The 21,854-nt window shown below is 37.4% G+C and overlaps 1 protein-coding gene across 1 annotated transcript in view; it reads left to right on the top strand.

Moving 5' to 3' along the window:
• Positions 1-21,854, top strand: part of LDAH (lipid droplet associated hydrolase) — a 127,521-nt gene that overhangs the window by 29,722 nt on the left and 75,945 nt on the right. The window contains exon 3 of the mRNA XM_049819023.1: positions 5,488-5,622. Coding sequence (XP_049674980.1) covers positions 5,488-5,622 — 135 coding nt within the window. The remainder of the gene's footprint in view (positions 1-5,487; positions 5,623-21,854) is intronic.

The following is a 21,854-nucleotide window of genomic DNA, read 5'->3' as shown; positions in this document are numbered from 1 at the left end:
TGTGAGAACATCATTGTGTTTTTTACATGCTCCATTTAAATCCTTCTGACATCTGCGTGGGCTGCTTTCCATTCATTAACATAGGGGAGTTGCATCTTCTTCCATGGTGGCTGGTCAGACGCCAAAGGCAGATTAAGTTTCCTTGAGTGAGGAACTTGTCATTTAGGCTCTTTGAGCTGGAGCTGGGAGCTTTGGCAGCTCTGCGAAGAGGCAGTGAGAATCATTGCCACAAAAATGATTTTTGTGTGGTCCTGCTGTGTGCCCCTGGATTTCAAATTTGATTTATGGCTGCTCATTTAAAAAAAAAGAAAAAAAGTCGTCTGCATTTGATTTTGTTGCAGGAGATTATCATGTAAATACTGTGGTATACATACTTAATTCTGAAACTGTGGATTATTTCTAAAATTAAACTCATGGTAATTGCTGGCATATTTTCCAGTTCCTCAAAGTTCTCTGTAAACCCACTGTTGGCTGTGTATTTCCCTTCTTCTATTCATGTAGCTGCCTTTATTCTTTATGGTCCTGCTGAGGTCCCAGAGCAGACAGACAGCAACTGCTAGAGAAATGCGTGAAGCACCACAGCTGAATGCCAGCTACTGCTCCCGCAGATGGTCAGACTTCTGGAGACAGGACTGAAAACACTGGGGAACGTCTCACAGGACAGTGCACAGAACCCAAAAGCTTGTTACGGAACAAGGTGCAAGGAACCTTGTCGCTGTTTGGGATGATTTAGCTACATATAAATTTCTTCTCCTTCACTCCCCACCACTCTTGGCATTTACTATAGACTGTTTAAATAAATCCTTTTCAATTTAGATATTCTTTCCAGAACTGCTAAGAATTATTTTCATTTTATGTTTTAGTCTCAATTTCATTTGAGTAAGCTGTATATATTTTCGACCTACCCCTTTCTGGTCAGAAGGCTTTTCCTATATGTTTTGGTGTATATCTTTGTTTTTAATCTGAAACATTTTGCTGTTGTGATTTACATTGTACATGCCTCAGTATGGCTGGGAGTTATTTTTGCACAGGGTTATCTAATGCTAGTGTTCTCATAATTATAGTTTACATTTTACATTAATATTTTCTGTTGCAAAAGAATTCAAAATGCTTGACAATTTGTAAGCCACAAAAGCTGTCATTGCTTGTGCGGAGTAGTAGCTATGGTCTGTGACTTTTTAAGTGAGTGTTATATGTTTGTTGTTTTGCATTCAGAATTAAGCTGATTGAATTGCACTGATGGCATACTGTATATAAGTTTAAACTTCCCAAGTCTGAATAACTTCTTTTTGTAAGTGCAGCATCTCAAATATTAGTTTGTATTTTGTTTTAAGACAGGCCAAGTTTGACTTTGACATGTATAGGAAGTCATGATAAAAGTTAAATTTAGGAGTGATATCCTGGGGCAGATACTTAGTTTGTACAAATTGTTCTCTCTCCACTGCTAGCTGTCTCCATAAGAAGGAAGCAGTTGGCATTTAAAAATCTTGATTTGATGGAAAAAAGCATTAACAAGAACATGTTTGAAAGGCAGGCAAATGCATGTTTATAAGTAATTTTCATGTTTTTAACTATGTGGATAATTAAAGAGTAGTAGTTCCAGTTCTTGAAAGCCTCTGTCTGCAGTATATAGAAGTGGAGAATATTTACCTTCTAAGATAGCTCAAAGTGACACCTCTGCACATTCAGTTGTTCTGTACTGTTTTGCTTTAGCTGTGGGTGGAACAGATCGGGAAAGTAAGAAGTGGATTCCTGTCTTCAAATTAAAAATGGAAAGACTTTGAGCTTAATGTAGAATAGCTGGATAAAATGTTGTGTATTACAGGGAACAGGGAAAGTAGCAGGAGTCCTTTGGTTATTGAAACTTAGGAATACACCAAATAAAGTGGCCCCGTGGTGTTCTAATGCACTGTGCAACTTGTCCATTTGACATATTCCTCCCATGAAATGCTTAGAAACCTTTTGCAAATTAAGCTAATATGCAGTGTATTGTAGTTTTGTGTCTCTTTCTGTTACGGTCACCATTTACAACTATTGTTTATGAGACTTCCTAAACAACATAAACACTGTAGAAAATTAAGCACAGTTGAGAGTAACTGCTTGAGATGTGCTTCTTGGTTCAGATGACTGCAACTTGAGATTTGCTGGCACGCATGAATGATTCAGGTGCCCTGAGGTGTCTGAGGGTTGATGTGGCACTCAAATAACTGGAGTAACCTTCAAATCATGGAGGTTAACACTGCATTTACTTATGGTTTCCATTTTTTGACACTTAGTTGCTGAGTGAAAGAACATAGGCAGTTTTGGTTTGATGTACTGGGAAATCCTTAAAATGCACAAATGAGCACTGCATTGCCTGGGTGCCTTTGTGATGAACCTGGTAGTTCTTTTTCTATAAAATAAAACAGTTTAATTGAACAACATTTCAACCGCAGTAGACGAGCCCAAAATATTGTTGGTCACGGACTTCTGTGCATATTAAGCCCCAGTTATTTCCATTAGCTGTTACTGTAACTCTATTATATGAAAGAAAAAAAATCTTTATCTGTTCGGGTTTTTTTGTTAGCTCCTCTTAGAGTGTTGTGACAGCAGCTGAAATAAAAACACACAAAATAACTGTCTTTGCAGAGGTGTGTGTTTGAGCTATGTTAGGAGATAAATATTCTCTACTTATAAATATTGTAGATGCAAGCTTTCAAGAGCAGGGACTATTAGTCTGCATTTACTTAAGTCAGTGCAAATCTGCAATGACTTCATTGAAATTGAAAATTCAATAAGAATAAATTTATAGCTGCTTTACATGTGGTGATTTCTCTATAGAAATCTTGGCTGTTAAAATCTTTGTTGATTTTTCCTTTCCATTTGTGCCAGTGGTTCTCATTCATACCCCTTCAAGGCATTTTGAAGTATCAGTAGCAGTTCTAACAGCTGACCCGTCAGAATGTCTTTTACCATGAGCAGATGCTTATGAAGAGTGGGGAAAGGGGGTTTCTTTTGCATTTATGGATTTTCTCTTTTACTTGCCTAAAATATACATCACACTTATCACAGGATAAAAATCCCCTTTCCCTCAAAAAAGTATTAGAGTGCCTTGAGCTTTGTATGGTATTTGATGCAAAGCATCACTATTCTTACTTCACTGCTCTTCAGCTGATGACCGAATCCTGAGAATATTTACATCTTGGGTTCACCTGGCTGATGATAGGAAAAAGCACTGAAATGTCTAAGACAGCTGTTGCCGTTTCTCTCCCTTTTCTTGTTTTGCATTATTAAAGGAGAGAAAAATGTAAAGAAAAAAGGCTGCTTTTGAGACTAATTTTGTGATTCCTTGATCTCAAAGTCCCTAATTGCATTATATTCCAGGAATAAGCATAGTGCCAAAACATCGTGATCATTTGTACTATAAAAGAGACTTTTTTTTTTTTTGATTGCTGCTACTTTCATCTTCAACCTTGCTGTAAGACAGCTTTCCTCTATGTAACATCAATCCAAGGAGCTTGACAGATGATGTCTAGATTTGATTTTATTTCTCTGAGCCCTCTATATAATATAATTTTTGGCGTATGAAAATCTGGTGCAGTTGTATGGATGTGTGACTCCTGTGATTTTTAAATTGTCTTTCTGGAAATCAGTTTGCAAAAATTTGATCATGCATTCTGGAGTTTTGGGGTTTGTTTTTTTTCCAAATCTGTGTACTCCAATAAAAATAATGTTGTTTTAAGATCAGTCATTTTATTAAGGTTTAAAAACCATCAGAGACACTTTTTACATGTAAGTGAGGGATGAAGCATGTGTGATACGTTACCTAGAGTGGAACGCTTCCTTACTCTACCCATATATCATCAGTGGTGTGAGCCATGGCATCAGCTCCTACGCACGTGTCTGTGCTGGAGGTGGCTTTGGGTGCCTGGTGCACTGCTGCTCTGCGGCAAGTAGTTCTGGAAGTCCTGGACTGAGGGAATGCCTCTTGGGAGAGCAATGAACTTACTGTGTGTTATCTGAAGAGCAAAAGGGTTAAAGTAAAAGAAGACAAAATGAAAATGCCCGCTATAGAAAGGCAAGAAGTGGAATAAACCTAGTTTTTATCTCCATGCACCATTTCCAAAAGAACTAATTTGATTACAGCTCTGATTCTTCTTCTCTGTCACTATCAATATTTATAAAGCTCAGCCTCTGTTAGTCCAATCAGAATGATATAAAGGAGTTCACACGATTTTAGTGAGGTTGTTTTTTTTTTCTCTCTTATACCTTTCAGTAATATGTTTATGTTATTTTGGAATGTCTTTGTCTTAAAAAGTGAATGCCTTTTTACGCAACACTGCTCCTGCTGCCTTTTGCTGGTGATGATATCCAAACTAAGAATTGCCTAGTATGTGAGTGAAAAACATGTAACTGAGCAATCCTAACCATGACAGTGGGCTTTTCTGGAGTCTAAATAATAATAAGAAATCAGTGGGACTACTCTGCAAAATTAATAAATAAATAGAAATTTTATGGTTTTATGTCTGTGTGGAATTTTTATGTAACCTATGGGAATTGGGAAAAAAAGTCTGCTTCGATTTCATATGGATTTACTCTCCAACTTAAGTTACTACTGATATCCAAAAGAGAAGGAAAAAAAGGAGGAATAGAGATTAGAGTTTTGTTTGGAAATCCTGAAATCCCTACCAGATATGTATTTATCTTTGGGACAGTATTCCGGTTTCCACTTCAGTAGTGGTACCTGACTCTTGATGTTCTCACTGTTAAACAATAGATTTAGAGCAAAGTGGTCTGCTCTCTCAGGGCAAGCTGGATTTGTTCCGGCACCAGCCACTTCTGGGAAGTTCTCTCTAAACCTGGTGGGATGCAGGAGGTAGGACAGATTCTCCCCTGGTTCTAGAGCACAACAGTTGAAAAGGAAAGAGCTTCTCCAGCGGCAGGGAAGAGGACAGAGAGGATATGACGTTACAAGGAGAAAAAGTAATTTAGTCCAATGAGTTTAAAATGAAATCATCCTCTCTTTTAGGGTCGGTATAGACCTTTGTGTTGTCAGGATACCATGTACCAATTTTGAAGTGGTAACACCGAGGTATTTGGATGCCAGACATCTGGATCAAGTGATATCTGCTGTAGTCTTTGTGATATTTTTATAAGATCTGGGGGTTTCTTTGCACAATTTTTGCATATCTGTAACTTGATGGGATAGATAAGCAAACAGGTTGACCTCTGATGGAGAAGGAGATTTTCTCTTATGTTGGGCTTCAGTTTTAGGTTCTGCAATTTTAAAGTAATTCTGTAAAATGTTTCTCATGGGTGCCACTGATCAATGGAATTTAACCAGTTCAATAGTGTAGCCCCTGAAATTGGGAAAATAAAAATTGGAAATGTACTAGAGAAAATAAATTAACAAATTGCTGTATAATGCTGTTTAGTTTGCTTTGAAGCAGATTGCTTGCTGTTGGAAGGTTAATATTGACTGTGCTTGTATGTTTTGTTTTTCGGCAGGTAACCCTGGACTGGCAGGTTATTACAGGACCTTTATACAGGCCTTATATTGTGGACTAAATCAGCAGTATCCTGTTTGGGTTGTGAGCCATGCCGGACATTGTAAGCCTCCTAGTGGTATGGAAATGATAGAAGGTACAATACCATAACTTGTACATACAAATATTCGTAACCTTCCCAGTTCCTCCAGCAGACTTGTGCCTACTAAAACCAGCATGACATGTTTTTTAAATGTCTCCATTGTATTTCCTCAGAGCAGTTACTGAGGAAAAGGGTATTTTTAGGTGAATTAGATTTGCCAGTCAAATAAGTGCTATTAAGAGAATGTGCTGATTGCTGTCTTTAGAGACAAGTTATAGAGAAGAAGATCTAGAATGTGGTTATGTTAAGAGGAGTAGATTAGGAAAGTACATATTTTAATGAAATGTCCACTTCAGAGATTGAATGGACTTGAAGAGAGACTTGATTATTTCTGAATTTAAAAACAGTGGTATTAAATTAGTCAATTTCAGGAAGCAAGTAAATCTTTCTGAGGCTGGGGTGTGGGGCGTTTGCAGGGTCAAGGTTGCTTTTTTATCTGTTAAAAGTCTTTTGATATGCAAATTTCCAGCAAGACATGGTAGCCAACTTGAAGTGGATATTGTTAATGTACAGCATTGTAAGAGGGGGGAGCCAATAGCAAATCCTGTCCTGAAAGCTGTTTAGTGTCAGAAGACCTCTGGACTTGGTCAAGCTGCAGTGATGTAGCAGTAAATCAGTATGATTCCTTAGGACCTCAAGGTTCAGCAATGTAAAGCAACCAGAAAATTTTGAAGAAGAAACTGTTTTAGCTGTTTAGCATAACTTTCTCTCACTAACCTTTGCACCTAAGCTTTTAAGTCTTTTTATTGTTTTTTTTAATGTCAAATTTGAAACTGAAACATGAAACCTGTATTTCTTTGGTAAAATTCCTGCCAGTCATTGTGTTCGAGTGTCAAACTACCAAATGCTAGCACTTTTTCCTGATAGGTGAGAAATTCCTAGGTTTATAATTTCTGGTATAATGTTAACCATGGGATCCAGGTAGAAGTCTGGCAACTGAATGGAGCTGAGTTTATTGCAGAGAACATTTGCAGGTCTCATAACCTGCCCTGGGGTCACGTCTGTAAGTGTGTAGTTAGTGAGAAGAGCCTTTGATGGTGAGAGATGTATTCAGTCTCTTGAGATGGCTGAGCTAGTTGAAATGGAGAGGTTTTTAGATGGAGCAAGCAGGGATGTTGTACAACTGTCCCACTTCCACTGTGACAGTCCCTGTGCTGCTAAGGACAGTGTAAATCTGGGGGAAGGAGAGAAACCAGTAGGAAAAAGGGAGCTGATATCTAAGTTGAAACCAAACCTCCAACTGACTTCATGTGTCCATTTGCACTGACAATGCTCCTGTGAGAGAGGGGATTTTCAGGAATGTGGCAGTGTGTTAGGATGGACAGGTCAGAAATGAAGTACCATAAGGACTGGCGCTGTGTCAAGTTTTATTCAATATATTCACCTGTAATCTGCAGAATGAGAGTAAACAGTGAAATTTCTCAGTTTGTAGATGGTACTTCATAGCATTTAATTAGTGGGAAGATAGTAGATGTCAGGCAACTACAGAAACATCTTAACAAAATGTAATTAGTGGGCAAAAAGATGGTAGACGAGTGTCAAGGTAGATAAATATGAGTTAATGCATCTGATGAAAAAGATCTCCTTTGGCTGTGCCTGGGTGATCCTGAACTTGGAATTCTTTTGTAAAACTCAGGAAAGATACTGGCGTCATCAGCAACAGTTCTCTAATACCATCTCTCATTGCACAGCAGCAGACAAAGTTTAAGTCAACAAAACGTTGGACATAACCAGTGTTACAGACAAGGCAGGAGGCATTGTTTTATTACTGTATATAACCATAGTGGACCTGCATCTTGAGTATTAGTGTGCAGTTCTGTTGGGCATCTCAAAGACAACATTTCGGGTGAAGCTGGTGAGTGTATGGGGAAAGGTAACTAAAACAACAGTGAGGAAGCAGCTTCCTTGTTATGAGAGATTAAATGGTTCTTTGGTTTGGGGAGCAGAATGCTTCTGAGGAGCACGACTGAGGTTTCCAAAATCATGACAGTAAATAAGGTAAATGCAAGACCAAATACACCAGATTCAGTAATGGAACTAACAGTCACTTAATAGTACTAGCTGGTTTAAAACAGATAAAAGAAAGTATTTATTTATGCAACAGGTAAAAGATTTAGGCGACCAGTAGCTGAAGCACCGTACTGTGGGCAAATTACATTAGCAGACTTAAAGTGATAAAACAACCTAATGGCCAACTGGTCCGTAAACAGCTGCTGAAAGAGCCAGGTTCTTTGTTGTGCAGGTGTGCTGCCATCCTTGCTTTGGACACTGACCACCTCTGCAGTTCTGTGCTGCTTCTGGTCCCAGTGCCATCTTGTGCGAGGGTTGTGAGCCTGAGAGATTCACCGCAAAGGAAAGGGATACAGAAAGTGGCCAGGCTTGGTTTCTCTCACTAAATAGCATCTACTCTTGCCACAGCTAAGCTTGGGGGTCTTGCTTGCCAGACCCATTAAGGTGTTTTGTGTGTTCTCAATATCATGTACCGGGATCTGTACTTAGTGGTGCACTTACTGTAGCACCATGGAGCTAAGAAAAGCATAGAAAGCCACTGATGGATAGTTTAAAAAATAATGAAAAGACATTTATGAGATGGTTTTCATTTTTTATTTTATTAGGAGCACAAGAGCAGGAAACTCACGTCCTGTCATTAGTATACATTTAGACAGTATTCCAGAATATTCCATAAGGAGTCTTTTTCAAGCTAGTCATCTAAGGGAACCCTGAAAAGCTTAGTGACCTTTGGAAATAATTATGTTAGTACAGTTGCCATGGGTAATACTGTGCTTTACAGTAGTTTTGAATGTAACAAAAGGAATATGGTTTATTTTATACAAACTCAAGGGAAGGCACAGAGTGTCTAGAAGGCCTTATATTTTGCCATTTTATGACAATGTAGGTTGCCTGCAGTGAAGAGAAGAGATTTGGGGTAATTCTCTCTCATCCTTATGACACAAAAGAAATGGAAAGCAACTTTTGGATATTAGAAGATAGCTATCCCTATCTTTTACTTATTTATTGCCAAAAATGTAACTTTCACGAATTGACTATAAAGGTGCGCTCAAAACCACTAAGCTAAAAATTTAGCATCTTTGTAGTTTCCCGGGTGACTGAAAGGAATAGGGAGTCATGGACTCATTGCTCGTGTTCTGCTCCTGCATCCCACAGGAGTTCTTAATTGACATTTTGTGACACTGTAGCAAAAAAACCCAGAACCCCAAGAACCAACAGAAGCACATGCATAGGGACAGATAATTCTGTTCTCTGCAGCTCTTTGTTGCTTTCTAGATTCTGGATTTCTCAGGCAAAGTTCCCGTAACAAGGACCACTATATAGGGTTGTGAAAACCACAGCAGTTATTAATATGCTGCATAAAACCAGAAGGTGATACTTTGGCAAAGAACCAGGCACAAAACTGTTGTTGTAAAAATTCCATGTATTCCTTCATGCTTCTGATGGGCATTTCATAATGCTTTATTTAAAATAGCCTCATACAAATCCTCTGAGAGTGTTCAGTATCTCTTGATAAGAAGGATGGGGGGCATAAAATGACGAAGACAATGTTTGAATCTCTGACACCATTGATTCTTGAAGTTTTTCAGATTGGAATCTAGCAAAACAAAAATGGGAAAAAAAAAAGGGGGGGAGAGGGGAAGCTACTAGGAAAGAAGAATTTGTACTGATGTATTTAGAACAGTGATCTACAAACTTTTTGATCATGCACTAGTATCAGTAAAGAATTTCAATCAGTAAAAGATTTTTTTGAGCATGCACCCCCAATATGTTTGTTTTAATATACATTATATACATGTACTACTGCATTTCTAATATTTTCTTCCAGCACCCCATTGTGCATGCCCCCCACTTTGGAGACCGCTGATTTAGAGTGTGCAAGCGTTTAAATAGTAAACTTAACATATAAATGATGCTGCCTGTAAAGTAAGAAAGGGTTTAAAATGAAGCAAATTGTGTTGGAATAATGTGCCTAGTTATATTTAGATCAAATAGTCTTTCTGAGACTTTCAAAATCTAATGCAAGTTTTCCAACAGCGGCCATCAATCACAGACTACTTCCTAATTTACTGGGGGCATGTCACATAGCAATTTGAAAACTGAACAAAGCTACACCCTTCATTTTTACTTCTGTATGATATCCTTCTATTCAGAGAGCTCTTGCAAGCTATGCTCCACAGAGACACACAACATTAATTGAACATTTCATTGCCAAAATTCTGCTCCTAGCAATCAATGCACTGCACAAAAAGATTTGAAACCAATTTTTGCTCAGTGAGTGCAATAAAAAAGTTATGCCTCAATTTCAGCTTATTCTCCTCAGCTTTTACAAAAGCAGTTGTTTTGAACACTGCTGTGACTGTAAAACAGGCCCACATCAATCCATAGGTGTAGGCAAAATTACAAAAGGAGCAGCGGTTTTCTAGCTCTTTCTTGTTTAAAACTGGCATAATCTGTATTGCTTTATAAATGTTCATATAATCTTGAAAGTGTTGCCTTTTTTCATTGCCTGATATTGAGACCTTGACTCATAGTTTTGCTAATGTTTAAGATATTCATGCTTCTTGAACAGATGCTACCTAGGAACAAGTTCTTTTATAATACCAAAACTCCTGCCTAGTTACTTACTCCAATTGTTTACCATGCCAAATGTATTATGTTTGTATTGTAAGTCTTTTTAAGGTGCAGGTATTTGCACATCATTTGGTTAATTTCTACCTTATAAAGACACGTTTATAAGAAAGGAAATATGTATACAAATAGATCATAATTAAGATATGGCAAACTTTTCCTTAAAAGTAAAAAAAAAAAAAATAGGCAGGTATACCCACAGTTGATTTATTTTTTTTTAAGTTCTGAAGCTTCTTTTTATGTGTCACTCCATTGAAGAATTTGCATTACACCTCTTTTGAGATTTCTGAGCTGGTAAGATATTCTGCTACATCCAACCAAGTAACATATTAGATGTTGTGAGGGTTTATTTAAACTGCAAGTTATTGTTTCCTATATGAATGTGTTAGAAGTACACTATAGCTCAGTGTCAACACTGTCAACACAGGCTACTGCCTGAATGCTGGTATTAGTACGTTAGTATTTTCCTAGAGATTAAATGGGTGGTCTTTTGACTTAGTTTCAAGACTAAAGGCAGGTCATATTTTCATGGTGTATAGCCAGCAATGAATGTTTCGTTTTATAGGTAGTGAAATCAGAAGAAAATAAATTGTGTTGAATTGCTCTCTTTTAAACATATGATTTCCCTTAAACAGGAACAGAAAACAGTTTAAGGAAAGAATGAAAAAGCACTTTGGTGCTTTTTAAAGAAATTAAATCACTAAACAATGTTACTCGTAAATACTTTGTAAACTTACTGATTTAAAAAAGGGGGGGTAAAACTGAAAATGAAGATAAAAAATACTCCATGTTTATTCACACTGAAATTATTCTGTCAAAGTGCTGGTATAGCTGCTCAGCTTGTGAGGGTGGGCATTACAATATGTTATGAATTGTGGAGACTGAAGCTCTGAACTTTATATTACAAAATCCAGTTGAATAGAAATGCTTAAGTGCTGCAGAAGGACTAAAGATCCATGTTTAGGAGTAGATCCTCTGGTGGCAATGAGTTGTAGCCAGCTGGAAGCTTTTCAACAGCCTTCCAACTTCTTTTGATAGGAAACAAACTGCTAGTTAAAACTAACACATCAATGAACAAATCCTGAAATTATTCATTGCTAATTTTGTACACATTGCTAATTCAAGTGCTGTGTTACGAATATCTCACTTTAAGGACTAAAAGACTCACTCTCACCCAAAATGTCTTTAAAAGCTGTGGAAAATTGGAGGTTAGGTAGGAAACCCTTGACACTCAGTCTCTCCAACACATCCCTCACCCCCCTTTTTTAGAACTCTGGTTGGCTTTTGCCAGTAAAGGCTGTATAGAAGGCAGGTGTACATACATAGCCATGTCTTAAAATGGTCTAATTCTATGGACATCTGCTGTGGTTTGATAAGAAATAAGACATACAACATCTCAGACAGAAATCAGAATGGAAGAACAAAGGTTGGTTTTGTTTTTCCTTAGGACCACCAAGATAGTTTTTTTTGTAGCGAAGTAAGATTGAGAAATAATGACAAATGAAGTCAGAAGTAAATGATTTATTGATTTTTGGTAATATTCTGTGTATGCCAAGTGCTATAGAAATATGGAATAGTGTGATTCATATCTTAGTTGAATAAAGAGGCACAACTGATGCATTAAAATATCATATACCTAATAAATGGGTAGTCATTAGTCATGTCTTATTGACACAATATTTGGTCACATGATAAATTATATTAAAGATAAATCTCTAGAACTTTCTAAACTGTACAGATGAGTATTGAGCTATACACAATCGCAATACAAATACTTTTTATTGTTTTAGCAAGGCATGTTTATCCTTTGGAACAGATTGTCTACTAAATTTTCTGTTGTTTTGTTTCTGAATCAGTATTAGGTAGCTTTGACAGGGAAGTTTGAGTGGCATTCTTAATAGCCAAGTTACAAGATAAAATTCTAGTTTGACCTTTTATGTCCCATGGACTGTAGAAGATAATAGTGTGTCCTTAAAATCTGTTAAACTATCCTTAGTTCATTTGCCATGATAAAAAGAGGCAGGTAAGGACTGATTTGTAGTCCACCGAAAGAGGGTTTCTGTTGCTTTCTCTTTATGCAGGGAGAGTAGTGCCTTCAGACCATTTTGAAAATGAATTATATCCTTAAGAAGCAATATGGGGAAAGAGCATGAAAATGGTGGAGTGATAATAAATTATCTGTGAAGATATTGATTATGTGATCCCAAAATATTAATGTACCATCAGTGTGGAGTTTTGAAGTGAAATGGAAGTTTTGTATCAAAAAAGATAAATTGTAGTGTTACAGGAAATTTTGGAAGCCATGTGCAGCTTGAATTTATTTGAGACATTGCTTCTTAGCTGTTGTTAGAATTCATCTGAATAGAGTTTGCTTTTCCAGCCCTCAGACTTCTGATGAAACTGCAGTATTGACTATCAGTGAGATTCTGCCTCTAGCTAAAAGGATATAAATCTACACCAAAAAAAAAAAAAAAAAGTGAAATAATTTGGGTAAAACTGAATTTACACTTCAGGAAGTTAATCATCTCATTGATTGCTAGATAGTTGTCCACCAAATGACAAATAAAAGTGTGGGCATGATTAGCAGATATGAGCCTTGAGTTTCTACCATCATGATATGCTGTGCTAGCAGGAAAAAAACTAAAATAGTAGCCTGAGCAAGACAAGGAACATGGTGTTCTATAATAAGAGGGTTATGAGTTATTTAGGACAGTGATTCCCAGACTGTGGTCTGTGGGCCACTGGTGGTTCCCAGGACACTTGCTTGTGGTCCAAGAAGAGCTGGCTGATCAGATGTAGTTGGCTCTCTCACCAGTTTCCACTTGCTAAGTGGAATTAATGGTAGCTAAGAATACTTTTCCAATAATACTTTTTTTGTGTAACCATTTGCTGCGATGGCCTTAGAGATGATGGCCACCGTGAATGGGTGGTGGTGGTGAGGAGTGGGATTTTGGTCTGCACTGCTGCAAACAGGAGAGGAGATCGTGAAAGCTAGGTGTTCCGAGAACTGGGCTCCTAAAAACAGGGACTCATCCTCAGCTAACAGCCTTTGTCCTTGTTGTTGTGTATAACCCCAAAGGAAAGAAGTTACGCAGGCACAGGGAGTCAGTACGCATTTGGTAATTTATCTAGCTTGTGAATCTCATTTATTTTAAGTAGTAGGGATGTTTCTAATGATTGCTCATGTTGGAGAATACCTACACTGCTGAATCAGGTGAATCAGAGCTTCTGGCAATCTGCTCAGTCAGTACAAAAACACTTCAGAATTAGTGTCTGTAGTGCTTAGAAGGTTTTTGACCAGTGAATCCTTATCTGGGTTTCAGCACTGTTTGGTTAGTAGTAATGGTAGGTATCTGGCCCCATTGAGGTACACAGTGATAGCTGTGTTTAAAAGGCATTTACATCTTGTATTATACAAGTAAAGGGAGAAAAGCAGTAGAAAGGCAGCTGAGGTGTCATCTCACATGCATACTTTAAGCTTATACATACATGCATTTAATTCACATTACAGACATTTAATTCACATTCATTTCTATTTCAACAATATTTTCTGCTTCCTAGGAGTATAAATTAAAATATCTGAGAATCATTGAAAGATGGGTTATCTTTAATATAAAGTTCTTTCGAGATTCAGTCAGTTATGTTTAAATATTATAGACCTAGAGATCTCTGTAGTCATGTTTGCGTCCCAGAGCACACAGGGACGCAAATAAAATTCTGCTTAATTTTAGTGCAGAATTACATGGCAAGATGTCTCCCAGTCCAATGGTATCACGCTGTAGATGCGTTTAAAAGAACCAAGTTGTAAGCATGCCATCCAGGTAGAATTAAGCTGGTTTCATACCTAAGGGTTTCATACCTAAGTGTCATTTTTTTGATGTATAGAGAGGAGAAGCTTCCTGTTTACGAAGCTGGTCTCAGCACTGATTAATCGCATTGAGCTCTTCACATGGTATTCATCAACAGCAAGGGATCCTACGTCGGGGTGTACACAGAGGAACTGGTTGTTTTCACAGGATGGGACAGGAACTGTCAGCTCAGTGCTGTCCTGCTGCCCCTCCTGATACAGTAATTGCTGCTGCACAGAAAGTTATTCCTTCGTTGTCTTGGAAAAGGCAGCTTAAGGAAGTGTGTGTGCATATGTAAAAGTTATTATGAGGCATTTAAATGTTGAAGTTTTTGTCTTTGTCTGGTAAGATCTGCATTTTACTGTATGGTTTTAGTGCTAGGTTGTATTTTAAGGAAACAAATGATCATTTCGTGTTATGAACCCACTGGAATGTTTTAAATCTAAATGTGTGAAAAGTAAGCAGCCATAGGCATGCTGCACTACTCCATTTACTTACTTCCTTTGAGCCATATTCAGTTAATTATTCATAGACGTCCCGTAATCATGCCCACAATTATGCAAATAGATCCTTTGAGTGAAATCTTGACATTTGGTGTTGACTTTATCAGTTCTGCTTCATTTTAAGCATGCATTTAAAAATCTTGTTCCATTCAAAACCAAAACTAAGAAAATAAAATTTTGCCATATGTGAAGTATTTCTAAGTTCCTCTATTGTTTTCTTTTCTGGCCAACCAAAATGATAACAATTTTAGCTGCTAATAGCATCATACCTTAACAGCCATGTGTTTATTTGTAATGATCACTTAAAGACTATTAAGCTGATTCTGGTACCACTTAATGCATAGCTCTATATTCCATTGACTTCGATGGAGTAGTGACCAATTTTTGTTGATGTTACTAAGATGACAACTTTACATTTCTTATAGCTATATGAAAAATAGGTTCTCTATATTCTCTCTTTCTTTCAAGGTTTTCCACTGGGTCAGTCAACATAATACCTGTAGGAATATTATTTAAAAATGTTCATGAGTAACTTTTTAATCAATTCTAGTACTTTACTCAAATAATTCCCCTGTTAAAAGAACCAGAATTTTACATCCATATCTACAAATAAGGGTAATGTAATTCTATTTTTAAAGATGTGTTTTAAAGTAACAACTTTTGAAACCTGATACAGTCTTCTGGATCCTTTTCCAGAAAACAAGACTTTAAAAAAAAAAAAAATAAAAAATTGACATTCATCCATTGGAGAGTATAATGTCTTTACTGCATTCCAGGAAACTTTGGATGTAGGTTTTGAGATTGTTTATGGATCATTTTCCGCCTTTCACCCCATGACATAGGTATGTTCTCCAGCTGATACCATCACTTCTAATTAGATGCAGATGGCTGTTAGTGGGGGAAAAAAAAGTGTTCAAGAATGTGAACCCTATGAAAAGGTAACATTTATATCTTTTCGTGTCTTGACTTTAGAAGGCATGTCACAGTTCACTGAGATGAGGACTGCTGTGATGTTTCAGAGTAACTTGTTTAAATGTTTACCATACTATTGTAGTGAAAGTAAAAAAGTAAAATAATTTAATAAACAAAAAATTGAGATGATTCAGATTATCCCCAGGGAGAATGCTTAGGAATCTTTTAATCCAAGTCAGTTTGAAAGATGTATTTGCATCTGCTAACAGAATGAAAACGAACTATCCCCATAACAGAGAATAATCCTTTCTGTCTGAAGGTATAACAGGTCTGGATTTGTTTTGATAGTTGAGTCAAAAAGTTTGTTCACTATATAGGTTAACTGTAGGAAGAAAGCTGATCAATACTTTCATTTATTAATAAGAATTTCTACTTTATGATACAGACCTTTGATTTAATTTTGATACCCACAAAGCTTGCAACAAACGCTGCAGATCTTGATGGGATCAGTCCATTGCTTAATGACAGTTTTATTTTTAATTCACAGTGGCCTACAGTTGTAAGACTGAGGAACCATAAGCAATGCACAACATAATTCCAGATTCTAAAAATAATCAGGTTTGGAACATGGACTCTTTCTGTTTGCTTTGGGTTTAGGAGTTTCCCTTTCTTTAAGGAGCAATGTAGGCGTTTCAGGGAAATGCAGGAAACTGTAAGGCAGACTACGCAGGAAGAAGTAACTGCAAATGGCCTCATTCTTAGATAATGAGCTTCATTAATGAATTACTTTTACCTCCAGTGTATCTACTTAAATCTCTCAGCAAGATCTGAGTAGGGGCTGTGTGCTTAGAGAAATAATAAAGAACAAAATGATACAGTCCTGTGGACTCGGGCTGAATGAGGGGGTCTCATTGCTGCTTGCAGGATGAAGGCGTTTTTCTTTTTTCCTCCTTTTGATACTGCATGGGACTATTCTTCTTCTCTAAGCTAGACATGTTCTTACCCTTCTAAACGTTGAATTTTATGTTTTGTGCATTAATACATTTATTAAAATAATCTAATTTACTACAGCTGTCTAATTACTGGTGTGGTCAGATGACTGCTTAGTTGCCAAATTAATCCCTGTTGCGTTAAATGTTATAGCAGACTAGTACAAATCTCTGGGATTGCCATTGTAGTAACATTTTTTTCAGAACAGAACTGAAGTTGTGAACATATTACCACTGAGTCTTTGCTGTCAGAGACTCCACTGACTTCCATACTAGTGTTTACATGATTTGGAGGAAGAAATTTTATCCTGCAATTAATCGTGAAGAGACCAGTATTTCTGAATGCACTTTAGTATATATTAAACTCTACATGATCATATTTGGATCTATTTATGTGTAGAGTGCAGGTCAAATTCAGTTGCTGTCTTTTTATATAAATTATACTGTAAAGCTGCAGGCAGTTTCAAAGAGTTTGTAATGAGCTATGGCTTCGATGTCTGCTAATGTAAATGAATGAGAAGATCAGCCTTTGCCCAACTGTGACCCTAGTGCTGCTTGTGGGTCGCAGGTGAATAGATTTGCTTTCTATGTAGCATATCTCACCTATGCAAAACAAAGACCAGGAAAAAAAAAAAGCGCCTTATTCATCTGTAATGACAGATCAGTTTTGTAATGGTGGCACTTTAATCTCTATTTCAGCTATAAGGTAAAACTCCAAGAAAAATAAAGCCATCACAGTATCTTTCGCCTGTTGCCATACTTGCTATGCTAGGCAGTTCAGCTAGGTGACTAAGAATGAAACCTTCAGCATTTTCTTCAGGAATGTTAGAAAGGAAAGTGCTTCCTTGGTAATAGAGAATAAATCTGGCGATTAATTTTTCAGTAGCATAACAGAACACTGGAGAAGAGAAGATATAAATCAGAATTTAAAGTGGTCAATTTGACAAAAATGTGTTTTGTCCCCAAAGATTTAAAATTCTCACTATACAGCACATGCAGATGGTTATTTAAAGCATCAGCAATTGATAAAGAAACCTGCTGTATTTAAAGAAAGTACAAGGTGAAGTTCTATTTCCTCTCCTCAGTTTTGCCACTGATTTTAATAAACTCAAGCTTCTACATATGCTGTTTTGTCCAATTCTCTTTTGCCTTATGCTGTGCAAAGTAATGAAAGACAGAGCATGGAGTGCTCCTCGATCAAAACAGTGGCCTTTTCCAATGATGGCAGAAAGCATAACTCAGTGGAGGGCGTTAGACCAGAGAACTTAGATTCTTCCAGCTGCTGGATTCACTTCATGTCGTGCCAGCCAGCAGCAGCCCCCCTGTCGCTCTGACATCCAGTAGGGATCAATGCCGGGAGTTGGTGAGCCACAGCTGGTTTCCTTTGCTGTCAGCTTGCACTCCTTGTGCAAAGAGGAGCCCAAACAGAGACTTACAAGGCTTTTCAAGACAGGTAGCAATTAGAAGCATTGATTGAGCGCTGTGAGATAGCACTGCATTGCAAAATATTTTGCAAGATTGGGTTACATTCTCTGCTGGAATAAACTGACATAGCTCTTTGCAGTCAGTGGTGTGGCACTGGTTTACAGCACCAGGGAAACTAAGAAAATAATTCTGAAAACTTATTATAATCCATCAGTTTTGAAGGACAGAGATGAAAGATGGAAAAATGTTACGCTTGCCCAAATGGGTTGTTCACACCTTAAAATAAAAAGGATGCTGGACAGTATTGTTAAATAATTTGGATCTGTTTACTGCAGGTAGTTATTCTAGATATTAAATTTAACATTTTCATGGAGGAATGAAGATAGAAACCTACATTTTCCTTTATACTTCTGTTAAAATAGTATCATTCAAAATGAATATACACAAGAGTAAAGAAAAAGGACTAAGTTATACTGTGTGCCATCCTAATGCCATTATAGTAGCTAGTGAAGTAGGAATCCATTAGGTGATTTTAGTTTTACTCTAAAGATAAGTGTTATTTTAGTATTATTCTGAAGCATCATACTTATTTGAACATTTCAGTCTTGGTCTATATCACAGTTCTAAATAAAATATTGGGATGGATTTTCAAAAGAAATCAGGACTGGCCTAACAGGTTAAAAGTTTTAGCTTGGATTCAGTAGGAAGATCGAGCACTTGAGAAAATGTGACCCATTGATCTGTCCACTGGCTGTGAAGTACAAATTCTGTATTGTTACTTGTGCTACTGTATAACTGCCTCTCCAGTTATACTGTCAGCTGCTTGCATTTTCCCCTTTCCCCCTCTTAACATTGTAATGTGCTCCTTGACATTTTCTCCTACTTTTAAAATAATTCTTTTGATTCCCTGTCTGTGTATAACATGGTTGTCTTCCTTGGCCAGCTGCCTTGCTTTGCTCCAACCTTCAGCTCTCCCTTGTTTGCTCTCAGTCCCTCTTTCTCTGTTTGTACCTGTTTAAACTTCCCAAAGTTTTGAAGTGCTGTTTGCAATAGGTGTGACTGTTAGACTTGTCTACTGCGGCGCAGCACTCATTTATCCTACACCAACTGAATCCATTCCTGTGAAGTGATAGCAATTTTTGTTCACTTCAACACTCGTACAATTGCCACTGTTCTCTCTTTACTTCCTATGCTATATCTACCCAGTCTTGATGATGTGCAGAACATCATTATTTTGTTTTTCTTTCATTGTTAAACTGTACAAATGCAAGTTGTTAAAGTATGCTATTTGCTGAAATTGCTTTTAGTTGTTTCATTCAGTAAGAAGGTTCTATGCCTCAGTTTCAAGACTGAATTTTCCCCATGTTAAATTGGAAGATGTTAGATCTGGCCAAACATGAAAAGGTCTTGATACTGATATGCTTTTCAGTAAAGAATTACCTTAAGAAACAATATACTCTGTGTGCATTATTCCTGGAGAGACTCATATGTCGCATGTCTTAGGCTGATGGTGCAAGATAATTCAAATACCAGTGAAGCACCTGTGCCCTTGCAAAACTGAGTGATGCTATTTCAGATCATAGGTGAAATGAGTATTCATACGGGAAACATGCAAGGTAGACATTTGCAGGCTTTGCCTGCTAGTCAGGCGAGGCAGGGAAAATAGACTTTTTGGAGAGTCAAAGTAGGTTTTGGGGGGGCCTAGACTGATTTTTGCAACCTAGCCTTTTTTTTTGTGGTGTAAGCTCAGCAAATCAGCAAGATAATGGAAATTGCAAGATTTTCTGTACGTTGCTTGGACAGACGTTATTGGTACAGTGATCCCATCCAGAGGCTCAGACGTCAGGTAGACGTGCGCACCTAGGTGCATGCTTTTTCCTGAAGGTCTTGGGACTTCATTTTCTCAACCACCAGATCTTCGAGTAGAATCATAGAATCATTTAGGCTGGCAAAGACCTTTAAGATCATTGAGTCCAACCGTTAATTTAACACCGCCAAGTCCACCATTAAACCATGTCCCTAAGCGCCATGTCTACATGTCTTTTAAATACCTCCAGGGATGGTGGCTTAACCACTCCCCTGGGCAGCCTGTTCCAATGCTTGACAAGCCTTTTGGTGAAGAAATTTTTCCCAATATCCAGTATAAACCTCCCCTGGTGCAACTTGAAGCCATTTCCTCTCTTTATCACTTGTTACTTGGGAGAAGACACTGACACCCACCTTGCTACAACCTCCTTTCAGGTAGTTGGAGAATACATGAACTCTGTTTCCTCTCATTGTTTATGAAGTCTCTGCCAATGCAAGGTTACTTCATTGCTTTCTTCCTAATCCCTCTTTTTGTGATATTTTTTTTTTCCTGCAATGCCAGAGAGGTGTGCACCTGGTATGGGAAGGCTGAGCCCAGTTATGTTGACAGCTGCCCTGGTGGCCTGTCTTTGCTGTTAGTCTGGAATGACCAGAGACCTCAGCAGCCCAGGAAAAGTAACGTGTTCAGGGGTTCCCACTACACTGGTGTTACTGGTTTTGTTTGGTACCTCTTTGCTTGTATGTAGTCTAACTATTTCAGGCTATGTTAAGTGATTCTTCCTTAATAAGCTGTGGTAGAGCTGATTCATTTTGAGGTTACTGGAAGAGGGGAGAATTGCTGGAAGATTTTGAAAGGCTGCCAGTACTGAAATTACTTGTTGTTTTGCAAGTGTCGATGTGCACACCTAGGCATGAAATTACTTCGAAACTGGGAAAAAAATGCGTAAAGCCTAGATAAAAGCCTAACTTCTGGTAAAGTAAGGGCATACCATTGTTTTCTTCTGCTCTGTGGTTACTTGTCTCATACAGAGTATTCTGCAAAGTAAAATGGTGTGCTGAGTGGGATACCTGGTGTGTTGGAATGACCTTACTTGAGTTTTACAACCAACTGAGCTACATAAGCATGGTGTTACAGGTCTCTCTTTTTTTTTTTTTTTTTCGTTTTATACTTTTTATACTCATTCCTGAATTAGTTCTCTTTTGAGTTTTATACTTGTTCCTGTATCAAGATATATTTTATATAGCAGTCAGCCTTAGCAAGGAAGTCCCTTCTAGTTTTGTTTGTGTGGGCAAGTGAAGAAGGGAATTCACAGAGCCTTTCACTTGGCTTCAGCATGTCCAGAAAACAAGAAACGTAATAGGAACAATCAGCTTCCCATAGGCTCAGATGTCTGCATCTGCTCCTTGAGGTCACTTTACGATGGAAATTTAGATCTGCTCCTCTGCAGTGATGGTTCTGTAACCTCTACCCTGCCAAGTTTGTTTTGTTTTGTTTTACTTTTTTTTTTAATAATATGATATTGAAAATTCTTATAAATTGCACTTTCTGTAGTTATTCAACTTACTGTAAAACGCAGTCATTCAAATATAGAAAACTTTTCTGTCTATGTTATGTAGAATACCTATAGAAGATCTGCATGTTAAACTGATTCTGGATGCATATGTTGGTGTAGAACTGCATAACAAAACACTGTTTAATGGTGTTTGCCTTGCCAAAATTGGAGACAACCAAAAAATTATACTTCAAAGTTTGTACTGTTATCTCATCATACCTTGGTAATAGTTACTTTAATCAGTTAGAAGGAAGCAAGACTGGGAATGCAAAATAAAAAGAAGTCTCTCACAGATATCTTATTTAAGAAGTTCAGTGTGATTCTGTATGCTTTTAATAAAAATTTGGGGGTTAGTATTTTTCCTGTTTATTAGTTCATTCTGTCAGACTATGCTTGTACTAATTTAATTCTAATACAGCTTCCTTTGAAAAACAGATTAGGTGTTAAACAAGTGTCCCAGCAATAAGTATGTAGATAGCAAAGGAAAGCAGTAGTTCAATTTGTAAATTAAGGTCTTGTTATTTTTCTAATAAAGAAAATAATACATAT

The sequence above is a fragment of the Accipiter gentilis genome, chromosome 16 (genome assembly GCF_929443795.1).
Source record: "Accipiter gentilis chromosome 16, bAccGen1.1, whole genome shotgun sequence".
Taxonomy (NCBI): domain Eukaryota; kingdom Metazoa; phylum Chordata; class Aves; order Accipitriformes; family Accipitridae; genus Astur; species Astur gentilis.
Note: the sequence above shows the minus strand (reverse complement) of the source record. Positions and strands in the feature narration are given on the sequence as shown.